The sequence below is a fragment of the Mustelus asterias genome, unplaced genomic scaffold (assembly GCF_964213995.1).
Source record: "Mustelus asterias unplaced genomic scaffold, sMusAst1.hap1.1 HAP1_SCAFFOLD_326, whole genome shotgun sequence".
Classification (NCBI taxonomy): domain Eukaryota; kingdom Metazoa; phylum Chordata; class Chondrichthyes; order Carcharhiniformes; family Triakidae; genus Mustelus; species Mustelus asterias.
The window spans coordinates 468,707-485,533 of NW_027590288.1; the positions used below are offsets into that span (position 1 = coordinate 468,707).

The 16,827-nt window shown below is 45.1% G+C and overlaps 1 protein-coding gene across 4 annotated transcripts in view; it reads right to left on the reverse strand.

Annotated features, from left to right (window-relative positions):
• The window catches only part of chtopa (chromatin target of PRMT1a), a 46,857-nt gene that overhangs the window by 8,149 nt on the left and 21,881 nt on the right, over positions 1 to 16,827 (reverse strand). For 2 of the 4 annotated variants that reach the window (XR_013496255.1, XM_078204409.1), the window contains exons 4-5: positions 12,450 to 12,612; positions 1,473 to 1,589 (exon numbers count right to left, since the gene is read on the reverse strand). Coding sequence is in view for 2 of the 4 variants with exons in the window: in XM_078204409.1 (XP_078060535.1) it covers positions 1,473 to 1,589; positions 12,450 to 12,612 (280 nt within the window). In the remaining 2 variants the exon portion in view is untranslated. Of the gene's footprint in view, positions 1 to 1,472; positions 1,590 to 12,449; positions 12,616 to 16,827 lie in introns of all 4 variants that reach the window. The other 2 variants (XR_013496254.1, XM_078204408.1) reach the window with 1 other exon arrangement.

The window sequence follows — 16,827 nt, forward strand, 5'->3', positions numbered from 1 at the left end:
CCTGTGTGTGAAACAATTGCCCCTCTGGACACTTTTGTATCTCTCCCTTCTCACCTGAAACCTACACCCTCTAGTTTTAGACTCCCCTACCTTTGGGAAAAGATATTGACTACCTAGCTGATCTGTGCCCCTCATTATTTTATAGACCTCTATAAGATCACCCCTCAGCCTCCTACGCTCCAAAGAAAAAAGTCCCAGTCTATCCAGCCTCTCCTTATAACTCAAGTCCCGGTAGCATCCTAGTAAATCTTTTCTGCACTCTTTCTAGTTTAATAATATCCTTTCCATAATAGGATAGTGGAGGTCCAAAGAGATACAACGGATGCTTAACATTGCTCACTAAAGTGTAACAAAGAAGCTAATGAAATTTTAGTCTTTATAACTAGAAGACTTTACAACGGAAGAAGGTTTTACTCTAGCTATGTAAAGCCCTGGGTAGATCATACTGGACTGTGTACAGCTTTGGATACACTGGCCTGGAACGAACGCAGTGTAGATTCACCAGAACATTACAAGGCTCCAAGCAGGAGAAATAACATACTTTAGGGTTGTGTTCGATGGAACATAGGGCGACCTATATAGGATACAGGTGACAGGGTGATTTGATCAAAGTTTTTAGGATTCTTGAAAGGAACTGATAGGATAAAGAGAAAGAAACTTTTTTTTTACTCCATTCTTCAAGTTACAAAGCCCGAGCTCACAGTGGACTGGGCAAATCCAAATCCATTCCTTGCTTGCTCCAAAGATCAAATTCCATTGAATCCAATTCTTCAAGGTCCCCAGAAGAGAGACAACAAGATCCAAGCTGACAAGATAAGGCATCGCACCCCATCTTGCGCTTGCTCTGACACCTGATCTTAGCCAAAAAGCTGACATTTTCCATTGACGGGGGAAATCTAAAACAAAGGACATAAAATAAAAAGCCAAGCAATTCAGGAGAGAAATTAGAAAACACTTCACGTTTCGGGTGATGGAAGAGTGGATTTCTCACAGAACCATAAATGCGAGCTCTATTAATTTTAAATTGGAGAAAGATACAGTTTTGCTATCCAATAAAAGAATAAGGACTGAAGGCAGGTGGTTTGGAGTTAGGATATAGATCAGGCATGATCTGACTGATTGGGGGAATAGGTTCAAGAAGCTGAGTGGCTTTCTCCTGTTCCTATGTACACCAGGATTGAGCGTCTCTCTCCAATCACCCTCTGACCTACTTGTGGCCTCTACTGATCCATTACATGCTCCGACTGTGCAGCGAGGCCTAATCAGTCTGCTTCACCCAGCAGGGTAAAATGATTTGCTGCTTCACACCAGTGTGCCGAATTGGAACACTAACTCTCCTCCGATTCCCTGGCCTGTATACCGTACTCTATAGTCATCCCTGATGTGTGAAGGTGTTCAGTCCTTGCTGAAATTCAAGACAAATATGTTTAAAGATGAACACTCGGCATCCATTTGGCCTGTGCTAGCACTACCTCTGATCCCTCCTCTTCCGGGCGGGCCTCCCCGGCTCAGGCCTCCTCGGCCTCTCATTCCACCTCGTTTCAGTCCTAATCGCGGAACTCCACCTCGTCCTCGGTTTGGGCCCTGACCTAAGGAAAACAAATATTCACGTTAGAATAAGACTATTGTGTCCCATTTTATAGCTGCATGCTTCAGGGAGATTAAAATTTGATTAAAGAACGCCAAAGGAACCACCACAAAGGGATGTAGGATTTAAAAAGATGAGAATAAATGTCCTGAAGAAACCTGGGGTGAGGGTGTAGTTAAGGGTATGAATGTTCTATAAATAATTACACTATACCGGTTGTGATTCATGGCACCCCAAAGATCAAAGCGCCAGCAATCAGCAAATATAAAGAAAACATCACATGGTTGTTGCTTCAAATGGCTTCCAAAGTATTGAGTGCAAATTTCTCAGCTGTTATATCAGGAGAGCCAGACACCTAATCATTGAATAGTAGGACTGTGACCACTGCCATGGTGCCCCTGAGCTGTGGTGATCAGCCAATGTTCCGATGCAAACGTGTAGTTGCAATGACCAAACATTTATTATTCACGAGCATTAAAGATGACCAGGTGGACCGTCTAACAAATGCGGAACTGTACTACGGCAACAAATTCATGCCTTCAAGAGGGGAGGAAATAAAATAATTCGGAGCGCTACAGCACAGAAACATGCCTTTCGTCAGGTCTGTTCAAGCATTTTTCTCCATGTACAGCATGCACAGCAACTTCATTTCAAAACTTGACACAAGAAAGAATTGCAAATGGAATATCTTTGTTCAAAAAAGACACAAGGATAACTACAGGCCAGTCAGTTTAACCTTAGCGGGGAAGCTTTTAGAGATGAGATAATTTGAGACAAAATGAAGAGTCATTTGGGCAAATGTGGGTTAATTAACAAAAGTCAGCACGGATTTAAGGGAAAATCATGGTCAAATTTGCTCGAGTTGTTTGATGGGGAAACAGAGGGTACTTGAGGATAATGTGGGTTGTAGTAGTGTAGATGTAATTCTAAAAGGCATTTGATAAAGTGCCGCACAATAGACTTTCAGCAAATTTAGGGTGCATGGAATAAAAGGGATATATAGTTATATGTGGAGACAAGAATGGCTGAACTGACAGGAACGATTAGTGGCGAACAGCTGTTTTTTGGACCGGAGGAAGGTTTGGGGAGGGGCGGGGGGCACTCCAGGTCTCGTGATTGGACCACTTGCTCTTCCTGATCTATATTAATGACCTAGACTTTGGTGTAAAAGGCACAAGTAAAAATTTGCCATTGACACAAAACTTGGGAAGTTTACTGGATTGTAAGGTGAATAGTGATAGACTTTAAGGGGACATGAACAGGCTGGTAGAATGGGTAGACATGTGGCAGATGAAATTTAATGCAGAGCAGTGTGGGATAATTCATTTTGACAGGGAGGACAGGGAAAAGCAATATAAAGGAGAGGTTACAATTTTAAAGGGGGTGCAGGAGCAGAGAGATGCGGCAGCTGAAGTTGGCAGGACAGGTTGGGAGGGTGATTAGTAAAGAATACGGGATTCTCGGCTTTATAAAAAAGGGCACAGGAGTACAAAAGCAAGGGCCTTATGATAAACTGGTACAAAATTCTGGTTTGGCCTCAATTGGAAAACTGCATCCAGTTCCGGGCACCACACTGTAGGAAGGATGTGAGATACATGACGGTTCCAGTGGTAAGGATTTATGCTGACAGATTGAAGATTGAAAAAGCTGGGTCTTTGGTGAAGAAAGAGTTGAGGAGAGATTTAATCAGAGGTATTCAAATATCATAAGGGATCTGGACAGAGTAGACAACGAGAAACTGTTCCCATTGGTGGAAGAATCAGGAACTAAAGGACCAATTTAAGGTGACGAGCAAAAGAAACAACCGAAGAAAGTCTGGGAAGGGTTTTTATTTTAACTTTAAAAGTCAGTTACCTGGGAGGTTCCCCCTCATTGTTCCACTGGAGCAAGCTGAGAGGGAGTGATTGGAGGCAGCAGTGCTGGTGAGAGATTAATTGAATTGTTAAGTTTAAAGTGAAAACTGGAAGTGGGCTGCTAAGGAGTCTGGGAAGGGTTTTTTAAGCACGTGAAGTATAAAAGGTAGGCTGCAGTATACAGCGGGCAGCGTCGGGAGCAGGCAGTGTAGTGCGTGGGAAGCAGAGTGTGAGCTATAAGGCTTTGGCTCACAGGGCTTAGGCAGAAAGGGCGAGCAGGGGTGAGTTTAATTCATTTTTGCTGTTTCTACCTGGTACTGGCAAGGTATCGAGAGGGGATGGGTGTGCAGGCAGTGCTATGTTCCTCTTGCACTATGTTTGAGGTGAGGGACGACGACAGTGTCCCTGCTGATTACATCTGTGGGAAGTGCACCCATCTGCAGCTCCTCCAAAACCGTGTTAGGGAACTGGAGCTAGAGTTGGATGAACTTAGGATCATTAGGGACGCAGAGGTGGCCATAGACAGAAGCTTTAGGGATACAGTTACTCCGAGGAATGAAAACAGATGGGTGACGGTGAGAGGGGCTGGGAGGAAGCAGTCTAGAAGTTTAACAACACCAGGTTAAAGTCCAACAGGTTTATTTGGTAGCAAAAGCCACACAAGCTTTCGAGGCTCTGAGCCCCTTCTTCAGGTGAGTGGGAATTCTGTTCACAAACAGAACTTATAAGACACAGACTCAATTTACATGAATAATGGTTGGAATGCGGATACTTACAACTAATCCAGTCTTTAAGCAGTCCAGTCCGCAGTCCGTGCAGGGATCCCCGGTGGTCGTTCCCCTTAGCAACAAGTATTCCGCTTTGGATACGGTTGAGGGGGATGACATACCAGTGGTGAGCCGCAGTGAGAGGATCTCCAGCACTGTGTCCGTCTCTGTGGCTCGGGAGGGTAAGGGGCAGAGCGGGAGGGCAATAGTTATTGGGGACTCGTTAGTTAGAGGGATAGATAGGAGGTTCTGTGGCAGCAAAAGAGACTCACGGATGGTATGTTGCCTACCGGATGCCAAGGTCCGTGATGTCTCAGACCGTGTTTTCCGGATTCTGAAGGGGGAGGGGAAACAGTCACAAGTCGTGGTACACATTGGTACCAATGACATAGGTAAGAGAAGGGACGGGGATTTAAAGCAGGAATTTCTGGAGCTGGGCTGGAAGCTGAGAGCCAAGACAAAACATGTGGTCATCTCTGGTACGTTGCCGGTGCCACGTGATAGCGAGTTGAGGAACAGGGAGAGAGTGCAGTTAAACATGTGGTTGCAGGGATGGTGTAGGAGGGAGGGTTTCAGATACGTGGATAATTGCAACACATTCTGGGGAAGGTGGGACCTGTACAAACTGGACGGGGTGCACCTGAACCAGAGGGGCACCAATATCCTGGGAGGGAAATTTGTTACGGCTCTTCAGGGGGGTTTAAACTAATTTGTCAGGGGAGTGGGAAAAGGAGTTGTAGTCCAGAAGTCAGTGAGGGTGGTGAGGTATTGGGGAAGGTATCAGGGTCAAGGGTGGGTACCGGTAGACAGGAAGGCGGGTTGAAGTGTGTCTACTTCAATGCAAGGAGCATCCGGAACAAGGTAGATGAACTTGGGGCGTGGATTGGTACTTGGGACTACGATGTTGTGGCCATTACGGAGACGTGGGTAGAACAAGGACAGGAATGGTTGTTGGACGTTCCGGGGTATAGATGTTTCACTAAGTGTAGGGAAGCTGGTAAAAGAGGTGGAGGAGTGGCATTGTTAATCAAAGATAGTTTAACGGCTGCGGAAAGGCACTTCAAGGGGGATCTGCACACTGAGGTAATATGGGCTGAGGTTAGAAATAGGAAAGGAGCGGTCACGTTGTTAGGAGTTTACTATAGGCCCCCAAATAGTAATAGAGATGTGGAGGAAGAAATTGCTAAGCAGATTATGGATATGTGTGGGGGTCACAGGGTCGTTGTCATGGGGGACTTTAACTTTCCAAATATTGATTGGAACCTTTGTAGGTCAAATAGTTTGGATGGGGCAGTTTTTGTGCAGTGTGTGCAGGAGGGTTTCCTGACACAATATGTGGATAGGCCGACAAGAGGTGAGGCCACATTGGATTTGGTACTGGGAAATGAACCGGGCCAAGTGTTAGATTTGGTTGTGGGAGAGCACTTTGGAGATAGTGACCACAATTCGGTGTCTTTTGTTATTGCAATGGAGAGGGATAGGGCCGTACGGCAGGGCAAGGTTTACAATTGGGGGAAGAGGTAATTATGATGCGATTAGGCAAGAATTAGGGGGCATAAGTTGGGAACAGAAACTGTCAGAGAAAGGAACTAATGAAAAGTGGAACTTTTTCAAGGAACAAATACTGGGTGTCCTTGATAGGTATGTCCCTGTCAGGCAGGGAGGAAATGGCCGAGTGAGGGAACCATGGTTCACGAAAGAGGTGGAATGTCTTGTGAAAAGGAAGAGGGAAGCTTATGTAGGGATGAGGAAACAAGGTTCAGATGGCTCGATTGAGGGTTACAAGTTAGCAAGGAATGAGCTGAAAAAGGGGCTTAGGAGAGCTAGGAGGGGACACGAGAAGTCCTTGGCGGGTCGGATCAAGGAAAACCCCAAGGCTTTTTACTCTTATGTAAGGAATAAAAGAATGACCAGGGTGAGGTTAGGGCCGGTCAAGGACAGTAGTGGGAACTTGTGTATGGAGTCAGTAAAGATAGGCGAGGTGATGAATGAATACTTTTCTTCAGTGTTCACCAAGGAGAAGGGCCATGTTTTTGAGGAAGAGAAGGTGTTACAGGCTAATAGGCTGGAGTAAATAGATGTTCGGAGGGGGGATGTCCTGGCAGTTTTGAATAAACTGAAGGTCGATAAGTCCCCTGGGCCTGATGAAATGTATCCTAGGATTCTTTGGGAGGCAAGGGATGAGATTGCAGAGCCTTTGGCTTTGATCTTTGGGTCCTCGCTGTCCACGGGGATGGTGCCAGAGGACTGGAGAATGGCGAATGTTGTTCCTCTGTTTAAGAAAGGGAATAGAAATGACCCTGGTAATTATAGACCGGTTAGTCTTACTTCGGTGGTTGGTAAATTGATGGAAAAGGTCCTTAGAGATGGGATTTACGACCATTTAGAAAGATGCGGATTAATCCGGGATAGTCAGCACGGATTCGTGAAGGGCAAGTCGTGCCTCACAAATTTGATAGAATTTTTTGAGGAGGTAACTAAGTGTGTTGATGAAGGTAGGGCAGTTGATGTCATATACATGGATTTTAGTAAGGCGTTTGATAAGGTCCCCCATGGTCGGCTTATGATGAAAGTGAGGAGGTGTGGGATAGAGGGAAAGTTGGCCGATTGGATAGGTAACTGGCTGTCTGATCGAAGACAGCGGGTGGTGGTGGATGGAAAATTTTCGGATTGGAGGCAGGTTGCTAGCGGAGTGCCGCAGGGATCAGTGCTGGGTCCTCTGCTCTTTGTGATTTTTATTAATGACTTAGAGGAGGGGGCTGAAGGGTGGATCAGTAAATTTGCTGATGACACCAAGATTGGTGGAGTAGTGGATGAGGTGGAAGGCTGTTGTAGGCTGCAAAGAAACATAGATAGGATGCAAAGCTGGGCTGAAAAATGGCAAATGGAGTTTAACCCTGATAAATGTGAGGTGATTCATTTTGGTAGGACTAATTTAAATGTGGATTACAGGGTCAAAGGTAGGGTTCTGAAGACTGTGGAGGAACAGAGAGATCTTGGGGTCCATATCCACAGATCTCTAAAGGTTGCCACTCAAGTGGATAGAGCTGTGAAGAAGGCCTATAGTGTGTTAGCTTTTATTAACAGGGGGTTGGAGTTTAAGAGCCGTGGGGTTATGCTGCAACTGTACAGGACCTTGGTGAGACCACATTTGGAATATTGTGTGCAGTTCTGGTCACCTCACTAGAGGATGTGGAAGCGCTGGAAAGAGTGCAGAGGAGATTTACCAGGATGCTGCCTGGTTTGGAGGGTAGGTCTTATGAGGAAAGGTTGAGGGAGCTAGGGCTGTTCTCTCTGGAGCGGAGGAGGTTGAGGGGAGACTTAATAGAGGTTTATAAAATGATGAAGGGGATAGATAGAGTGAACGTTCAAAGACTATTTCCTCGGGTGGATGGAGCTATTACAAGGGGGCATAACTATAGGGTTCATGGTGGGAGATATAGGAAGGATATCAGAGGTAGGTTCTTTACGCAGAGAGTGGTTGGGGTGTGGAATGGACTGCCTGCAGTGATAGTGGAGTCAGACACTTTAGGAACATTTAAGCGGTTATTGGATAGGCACATGGAGCGCACTAGGATGATAGGGAGTGGGATAGCTTGATCTTGGTTTCAGATAAAGCTCGGCACAACATCGTGGGCCGAAGGGCCTGTTCTGTGTTGTACTGTTCTATGTTCTATGAAAACCTCTCTTCACAGCAAGTTGTTAGGATCTGGAATGCACTGCTTCAGAATATGGTGGAGGCAAATTTAATCGTGACTTTCAAAAGAGACTTGAATCGTTATCCAGAAGGGAAAATTTATCGGGCTATGGGGAAAAAGGGCAGGGCAGTGGCAATAGGTGCATTGTTCTTGCAAAGGCCTGACAGAGACAAAATGGTTTGCTTTCCAACTGTGCTGCAGTCACTCTATGATTCTAAATCTATTCCTGTTCCTATTTTATACTCAAAATATTACTTTAACCGTTTGTCTTACTGAATTGCATCTTCCTACTCTACTGACCCATATGCTCCTGCAACCTCTCAATTCTGGTCCCAATTTAGCAAACCCCTACTTCCTCCACTCAATGATAAAATCTGAACATACTGTTCAAACTGATGCAGTTCTGACTGTAACCAGCAGCCTGTGTTGTTACGGCAGCAGCATAATTGATCTTAATTGCTACAATGTTTGTTTTAATCTGGACTAATGCTGTTCTGCTGTTTTTTGTGTGTTCCCCTGGAATTTTGCAGAGTAGGGCTTGATTAGGTTGATTGATAGGTAAGGTCATGTGACTGTGTGGAGCTAGGCTTACACAGAATATTCCACCTTAGATTTTGCTGGGAGTTGAGAGAGAGCAGTGCCTCTCTTTTCCCCTCTCTGGAGTTGGAGGCTGGAATCTGCCAGAAGATAAATCTCTTTCCTTGAGATTCTGCTGTATGAGAGTAGCTTTTTCTCAGAGTTGCTGCTCGTAAGCTGCAAAGAAAGTATTCCCTTGCTGCCTCTGAAGTCTGGAAACTGCTATCTGGATCTTTGTCCAGAAGTGTTAAAATGCTGGAAATCTAGCACCACGTGAACATAATTTTTTTTGTACTAACTGGTTCTAAAGAAGGGATGTGTGTCTATGGGGGTACTGCTAAGTTGGAACAATAGAGATGGATAGCTGTTAAGAATTATACTTAGTCATGTTTACATATTTTAATTGGTAAGGATGATGCTAATTCTTCTTGTTAGATTCTAACTGTTGTCTCAAAACTTGTTTTGATAAAAATGATTCATCTTATGCTCATCCTAATGCCAAAATCAAATCTAAAAGTTGGGGGTCTGGGTTACTTGCATAATATACCTTGTGGTTTCTGGTCTGGTCCTGAACAATGGTACACAATGCTGCTACTTTAGTTGGTGGTGAAGTGAATGAATGTTTAAGGTAGTAGAAATGGTGCCAAACAAGTGGGTTGCTTACTCCTGGATGATGTTGAGTTCCTCGAGTATTGTTGGAGTTGTACTCATCCAGGTAAGCGGAGAGTACTCCCCCACGCTCCTGACTAGTGCCTTGAGGTGAACAGGTTTTGGGGAGTCAGGAGAGGAGTTACTCTCTGCAGAATTTCCAGCCTCTGACTTGCTTTATAGTGACAGCATTGATACGGCAGGTCCCAATCAGTTTCTCGTCAATGATAACCCCAGAGTGTTGACAGTGGGGGATTCAGTGATGGTAACCCCCAGGGTGTTGATACTGGGGGGATTCAGTGATGGTAACCCCCAGGGTGTTGACAGTGGGGGATTCAGTGATGGTAACCCCCAGGGCGTTGACAGTGGGGGATTCAGTGATGGTAACCCCCAGGGTGTTGACAGTGGGGGATTCAGTGATGGTAACCCCCAGGGCGTTGACAGTGGGGGATTCAGTGATGGTAACCCCCAGGGTGTTGACAGTGGGGGATTCAGTGATGGTAACCCCCAGGATGTTGACAGTGGGGGATTCAGTGATGGTAACCCCCAGGGTGTTGATCCTGGGGGGATTCAGTGATGGTAACCCCCAGGGTGTTGACAGTGGGGGATTCAGTGATGGTCAATGGTACCCCGGGGTGTTGATAGCGGGGGATCAGAGATGGCAATGCCATATAATGTCAAGAGGAGATGGTTGGTTTCTCTCGCTGGAGTTGATCATTTTCTGCACTTGTGCAGCTTGAATGTTATGTTTAGTACCAACATTAGGAAATTGATAGTGTTCTTAAAACATTCCAATGGCTCCAATGGTGTTGGAGATGGGAGTATATCTAATATATCAGGCTCAACATTACAGCCTATCCACTACTGTAAAACCTTCATGTTGGTGACTGAACAACCAAACAATTTCAGAATCTCTGAGCACTGCAAACCCTACTGAAACACCTCCCCCTGCTGGCACCAGGTCCCCTGCTGACGCACCTCCCCCTGCTGGCACCAGGTCCCCTGCTGACGCACCTCCCCCTGCTGGCACCAGGTCCCCTGCCGGCACCAGGTCCCCTGCTGTCACACCTCCCCCTGCCGGCACCAGGCCCCCTGCTGACGCACCTCCCCCTGCTGGCACCAGGCCCCCTGCTGACACACCTCCCCCTGCTGACACACCTCTCCCTGCTGGCACCAGGTCCCCCGCTGACACACCTCCCCGGCACCAGGTCCCCTGCTGACACACATCCCCAGCACCAGGTCCCCTGCTGACACACATCCCCAGCACCAGGTCCCCTGCTGACACACATCCCCAGCACCAGGTCCCCTGCTGACACACCTCCCCGGCACCAAGTCCCCTGTTCAAACACACCCTCTACACCAGCCCCAAGTTGCCAGCTCAAATAAACACCGGTCTCACATCACCTGATCAAATATACACCCCACACAAGTTTCACACAAAGCTGATTTTTTAATATACTGAATAATTCAGAGTATTTTTCAGGTTTGTTATAAAATTCATGGGTGAAACTCCCAAATAAAAATACAAATGCACAAGCTGATTAGTGCAGATTGGTAATTAGAAAACAATTTTAGCAGCTATTTAGATTTAACAAAGGCAAGAAGTGCCAGATTCAGCAGCCAAGTGTGTTTGCTTCAGTGCTTGTGGATGAGGAATATGTGCTCACTTCCATCCAATGTCTTTGCCCTAACCCCGGCAATCCTATGTGAGGTGATGCATTTTGGTAGATTGAACCAGGGCAGGACTTACTCAGTTAGTGGTAGGGCATTTGGGAGAGTTACAGAACAAAGAGATCTAGGGGTACAGGTTCATAGCTCCTTGAAAGTGGAGTCACAGGTGGACAGAGTGGTGAAGAAGGCATTCGGCATGCTTGGTTTCATTGGTCAGAACATTAAATACAGGAGTTGGGACGTCTTGTTGAAGTTGTACAAGACATTGGTAAGGCCACACTTGGAATACTGTGCAGTTCTGGTCACCCTATTATAGAAAGGATATTATTAAACTAGAAAGAGTGCAGAAAAGATTTACTAGGATGCAACTGGGACTTGATGGTTTGAGTTCTAAGGAGAGGCTGGATAGACTGGGACTTTTTCTCTGGAGCGCAGGAGACTGAGGGGTGATCTTATAGAAGTCTATAAAATAATGAGGGGCATAGGGCAGCTAGATAGTCAATATCTTTTCCCAAAGGTAGGGGAGTCTAAAACTAGAGGGCATAGGTTTAAGGTGAGAGGGGAAAGATACAAAAGTGGGATATGGGCCAAATGCGGGCAACTGGGATTAGCTTAGGGGTTTTTAAAAAAAAGGGCGGTATGGACAGGTTGGGCTGACGGGCTGTTTCCATGCTGTAAACCTCTATGACTCTATGTCTAACCCCCAGGCTTGGATATATGCAATTAAATTTGTCAGGACTTCTGCATTTCTGAGATTCCGGGCTGCTGACAATCACCCTGTTCTTTCGACAAATTAAGTAAGAAGTTTAACAACACCAGGTTAAAGTACAACAGGTATATTTGGTAGCAAAAGCCACACAAGCTTTCAGAGCTCCAAGCCCCTTCGAACCTGTTGGACTTTAACCTGGTGTTGTTAAACTTCTTACTGTGTTTACCCTAGTCCAACGCCGGCATCTTCACATCATGACTACTTTTGACCAATATCAGGGCAGATATATGAACACCTATCTGTGATGCCCCACCTATAGTAGCAGCCTTGCTGGGGTTCAAAGACAAACAAAGAAGAAAGGAACGGAAAATAAAACAGCATCTTTGCTTGGAGGGACCAATGGGAAATAGGTCCCAATAAAGTAAAAATATATTCATAGACATGATATATGGTTCTCACATTGCACTTGGGGCTACAACAATGAAAGGCAAGACTGGGAACATAATAGTGCATTCCACATCTTCAGGATGTCCCAATTCCACAGGTAATCATTTGTGAAAAAAATTAATGTGGTGTGGGTATCAGCGATCCTGAATTATCCTCGAGGAGGTGGCGGGTGAGCTGCTTTCTGGAACCACTGCAGTCCATGTGGTGAAGATACAGAGAAGGAGCAGCAGATATATTCCCAAGTCAGGATGGTGTACGACTTGGAGGTGATGGTGCTGCCAGGCATCTGCTGCCCTACGTTTGGCGTGTGGTCAGCGCTGTGATGCAGTGAAATCGAAGCAACCTCAGTCTAGCCCAGTCATGATCAATCTGGATTAAGTCCACGCCTACTGATTTCAGTGTTCCCATTCATCATGGATCACATCAACGGTTACTTGTACCTAATTCAAAGCACTGAGGACACCTCTTAATTACCAGTACAATTCCACCTACCTCGGAGAGAAAGCCCTCCTCGCACACCTCCTCTTCCACCACGACCAAGGCGCACACCTCCTCTTGGCGATCCCCGGCCAACGATTGGTCCTCGTGCCAAAGCTCCCACGGGTCGTCCCAATCGTGCTTGGATGTTGCTCTTACCTAGACGTTGTTTCAGACTCTTCTGGGCAGTAAAGTTACAAAATTAACTTTTGGAATATGGACACAGTTCAAGGTATACCAACAAAACGTATAACAAGGGAAAGCTGGCCACTGGGTGGTAAGTATGATGCAGACATACGTAATGCTACATTGTGATTAAGCTCAAGGAAAGTATTATCTAGTTTCACACCTCAGTTACTGGGTTAGCAAAAATGTAGAGAGTAGTAACTAAAAGTGAAGATGGGAAACTAAGAATTTTTTCAGACAGAAGACTGCGATCTGAGTTACTTTTGTGGAAAAAATGACTTAATGGTCGTGTATGATCACCCACCACAGTTTCCAAGGCCAAACCTCATGACCAATGGAAAAACAGAGTGGATATATGGACAGGGGTCACAGATTTATCTAACAAAAGCAAAACAAGCAACATTTGTGAACTGGATGTTTGCCAACTGGACGGCGAAAAAGGATCAGACATTCTTTAAAATTTACAAGAAAGTTTGATTAAATGCTTACGAGACATAGCCAGACTTTGATAGATTTAGAAAGGCGGTTATTGCATAGAGCAATATATCACAGGTTTTTTTTTGTTCAGGGGATGTGGGCCACCATTTATTGCCCATCCCTAATTGCCAGGCCATTTCAGAGGGCGTCTATCAGTCAATCACATTGCTGTGGGCCTGGAGTCACACGTAGGCTAGACCAAGTAAGGACGGCAGATATGACAATCAACAATGGCTTCATGGTCATCATGAAGACTTCTAATTCCAGATTTTATTGAATTTAGATTTCACCATCTGCCATGGTGGCATGCAAACCCCAGGTCCCCAGAGCATTATCCTGGGTCTCTGGATTACTAGCCCAATGATAATACACTATGCCACCGCCTCCTGGGGGAGTGGGTCTGGGTAAGTTTGGAGAGTTGATGCAGGCTTGACGAACCAAATGGCCTCCTTCTGCACTCTAGGGATTCTATACGAGATTGCAGGTGGCACAATGGTTAGCACTGCTGCCTCAGTGCCAGGGACCGGGGTTCAATTCCCGGCTTGGGTCACTGTGTGTGGAGTCTGCACGTTCTCCCTGTGTCTGCATGGGTTTTCTCCGGGTGCTCCGGTTTCTTCCCACACTCTGAAAGATAAGACACGCATTGGCCATGCTAAATTCTCCCTCAGTGTACCTGAAGAGGCGCCAGTGTGTGGCGACTAGGGGATTTTCACAGTAATTTCATTGCAGTGTCAATGTAAGCCAACTTGTGACACTGATAAATAAACTTAAAGAAATTCAATTTGGAACTTCCCTTTTCAGTGCTCATTTTCAAATCGTTATATTGTGTGGAATGCCACATGTGGATAGGTTCCTGGTTTTAACAGGAGTTACACTGTCAGAAAGACACACACTTCTGGATCTTATGTCGGATGCTATAAAAAATAAATTGACTGGAAAAGCAGTCACTTCCTTCTGCCTGTGCATCATAAATAGGCACTCGGCAGTGTCACAGAAGGTGGAGGACTCAGTGATCACAGCCTTCCGAGATCATTACAATATGGGGTGCAGCTGTGAAGAATCACAGACAAAAAGAAATAAGGATGGAGATAATGAAACATTGCCCAGGAAACTGTTAACAGGTGTTTGAAATGTCATTGAGGGGTAAATTGTCCAAAATAGAACAGCAGAGTTTTCAAAGCAATGCCACCACCACACAAGAAGCTTTAATCTGGCAACTAGAATCAGAGAATCCCGAGGCGGCCATCCAGTCCATCAAGTCTGCACTGACTCTCCGACAGAGCATCTTACCCTGGCCCCATCTCCATGTATTTACCGTGCTAATCCCCCCAACCTACACACCTTGGGACACTAAGGGGCAATTTAGCACGGCCAATCCACCGAGCCTGCACATTTTTGGACTGTGGGAGGAAACCGGAACACCCGGAGGAGACCCACGGCGACATGGGGAGAACATGCAAACTCCAGTCACCCAGGGCTGGAATTGAACTCATGTCCCTGGCGCCGAGAGGCAGAGTGTTAACCACTGTGCCACCATGGTGTCATTGATCTCCAGAAATCTATCAATTTTCATCTTGAACATACTCAATGATTGATAATCTTCCACAGCCCTCTGCGACGGAGAATTCTAAAGAGTCATCACCTTCCAAGTAAAGAAATTCCTCCTCATCTCAATCTTACATGGCCTATCTTTTATCTTGAGATTATATCCTCTGGTTTTAGATTCTATCAGCCAGGGGAAACATCTTATCTACATCGACCATGTTACATGCTGCAAGAACTTTTAAGTTCCAGTGAGGTCTTCATTCACTCAAAGCAATTCCTCCATCCCAGGGATTAATCTGGTGAACCTTTGTTGTACTCCTACTATGGCAAGTATATCCTTCCTTAAATAAGGGGACCAAAACTGTGTAGAATACTTCAGGTGAGATTTCACCAAGGATCTATATAACTGCAGCAAGACATCCTTACTCTTGTACTCAACTGCCCTCGCGATGAAGACCAGCATGCTATGTGTCTAATTGACTGCTGCACTAGCTTTTAGTGAATGATGAACATAGACATCCAGGTTCCTTTGGACACCTGCATTTCCCAACCTCTCACCATTTTATACACTGCCTTCTTACTTTTCCTAACAAAGTGAATAACCTTATCAAAAGCCTCCTGAAAATCCAAATTCAATACATCCTCTGGTTCTCCTTTATCTATGCCATTGGTTCTCCTTCATCGATGCTACAAGTAACATCCTCAGAAACTCCAAGGTTTGTCGAAGGTGATTTCCCATTCATAAATCCAAGTTGACTCTGTCCAATTTTACCATTGGTTTCTCAATGTCCAGTTATCACATCTTTAATAATAGATTGTAACATTTTCCCTACAATGGGCATCAAACTAACAGCTCTGTAGTTACTCATTCTCCCTCTTCCTCCCTCCTTAAATACTGGGATTGAATTTGCTGATTTCCAGTTCACAAAAACCTTTCAAGTATCAAAATAATTTTGGAAGATAACCACCATCCACTGTCTCTCTGGCCATTTCCTTCAACACTCTTGAGATGAAGCTCATCTGGTCCAGGGGATTTATCAACCTTCAATCCAGTTCATTTTTCACGTACTACCTCTTTACTAATTTTAGTTCCTCACTTGCACAAGTCCTTTCGTTGCCTGCATTTCTGGGAGATTTGCTGCATCTTCCTCTGTGAAGACAGATGCAAAGTAAGTGTTTAGTTTATCCGCCATTCCCTGTTCTCCATTATAAATTCACCTGTAATGGGCCTACTTTTGTCCTGGTGAATCTTCCTCTTTCACCTAACTATAGGTTTTACAGTCCGCCTTTATGTTCTTCGCTAGTTTGCGTTCATATTCCATCTTCTCTTTCTTAATCAGTTTCTTGCCTTCCTTTGCTGGGTTCTAAACTGCTCCCAATCCTGAAGACTTTCTGTGGCATCCTTACAAGCCACTCCTGTTAATGTAAAGCAATCTTTCACTTATTTCATTAACCACAAGTGACTTTAGTATATTTTCCCAATCCGCCATTCAACTTGTCCTCAAAACCTCAATTTCCTTTCTTCAAACTTAATGCAAAACTCTATCCTATTGTGGGCACTATTTCCCAAAGGCTCCTTTACAGCAAGGTTATTAAGCAGCCCTTTGTCATCACACATTGAATTCAAAGTACCCTAGTCGGCTCCTCAACATACTGCTCCAGAAACCCATCTTGTGCACACTCTAGCAATTCCTCCTCCAGAGCATTAGTGCCAAGTTAATTGAAGCTGCCCATTATTACTGTATTAGCCATGTTACACACATCTAATTTCTTGATTTAGACCTTGCCCAACAATTCCACTTCCGTGGAGTGTAAATAACTCCCATGCAAGCTGATTCCACATCTCGATCATTTGATAGATGATCCTCTCTCCATCTCCTTTTCCTTGTCTATCCCTCCTAAATGCTGAATATCCTTGAAAATTTAGTTCTCAATCTTGATGACCCTATAGCCATGTCTCCATAATGGCAATTAAAGCAGACTCATTTACCTCAATTTGTGCATTCAAATATCAACTTTCTGCAAATTCAGATAGAGTACCTTGAATTCTGCTTTGTTAAACTTAGTCTGATACTATTTGATGCCAATGCTTTGTCTTCTATTTTCTCTTTCTACTTTTCGACTTCCTTTTACCAGTTTTATTTCCCTCAAACCCGAGCTCCCTCTCAGGTTCTCACCACCCTGC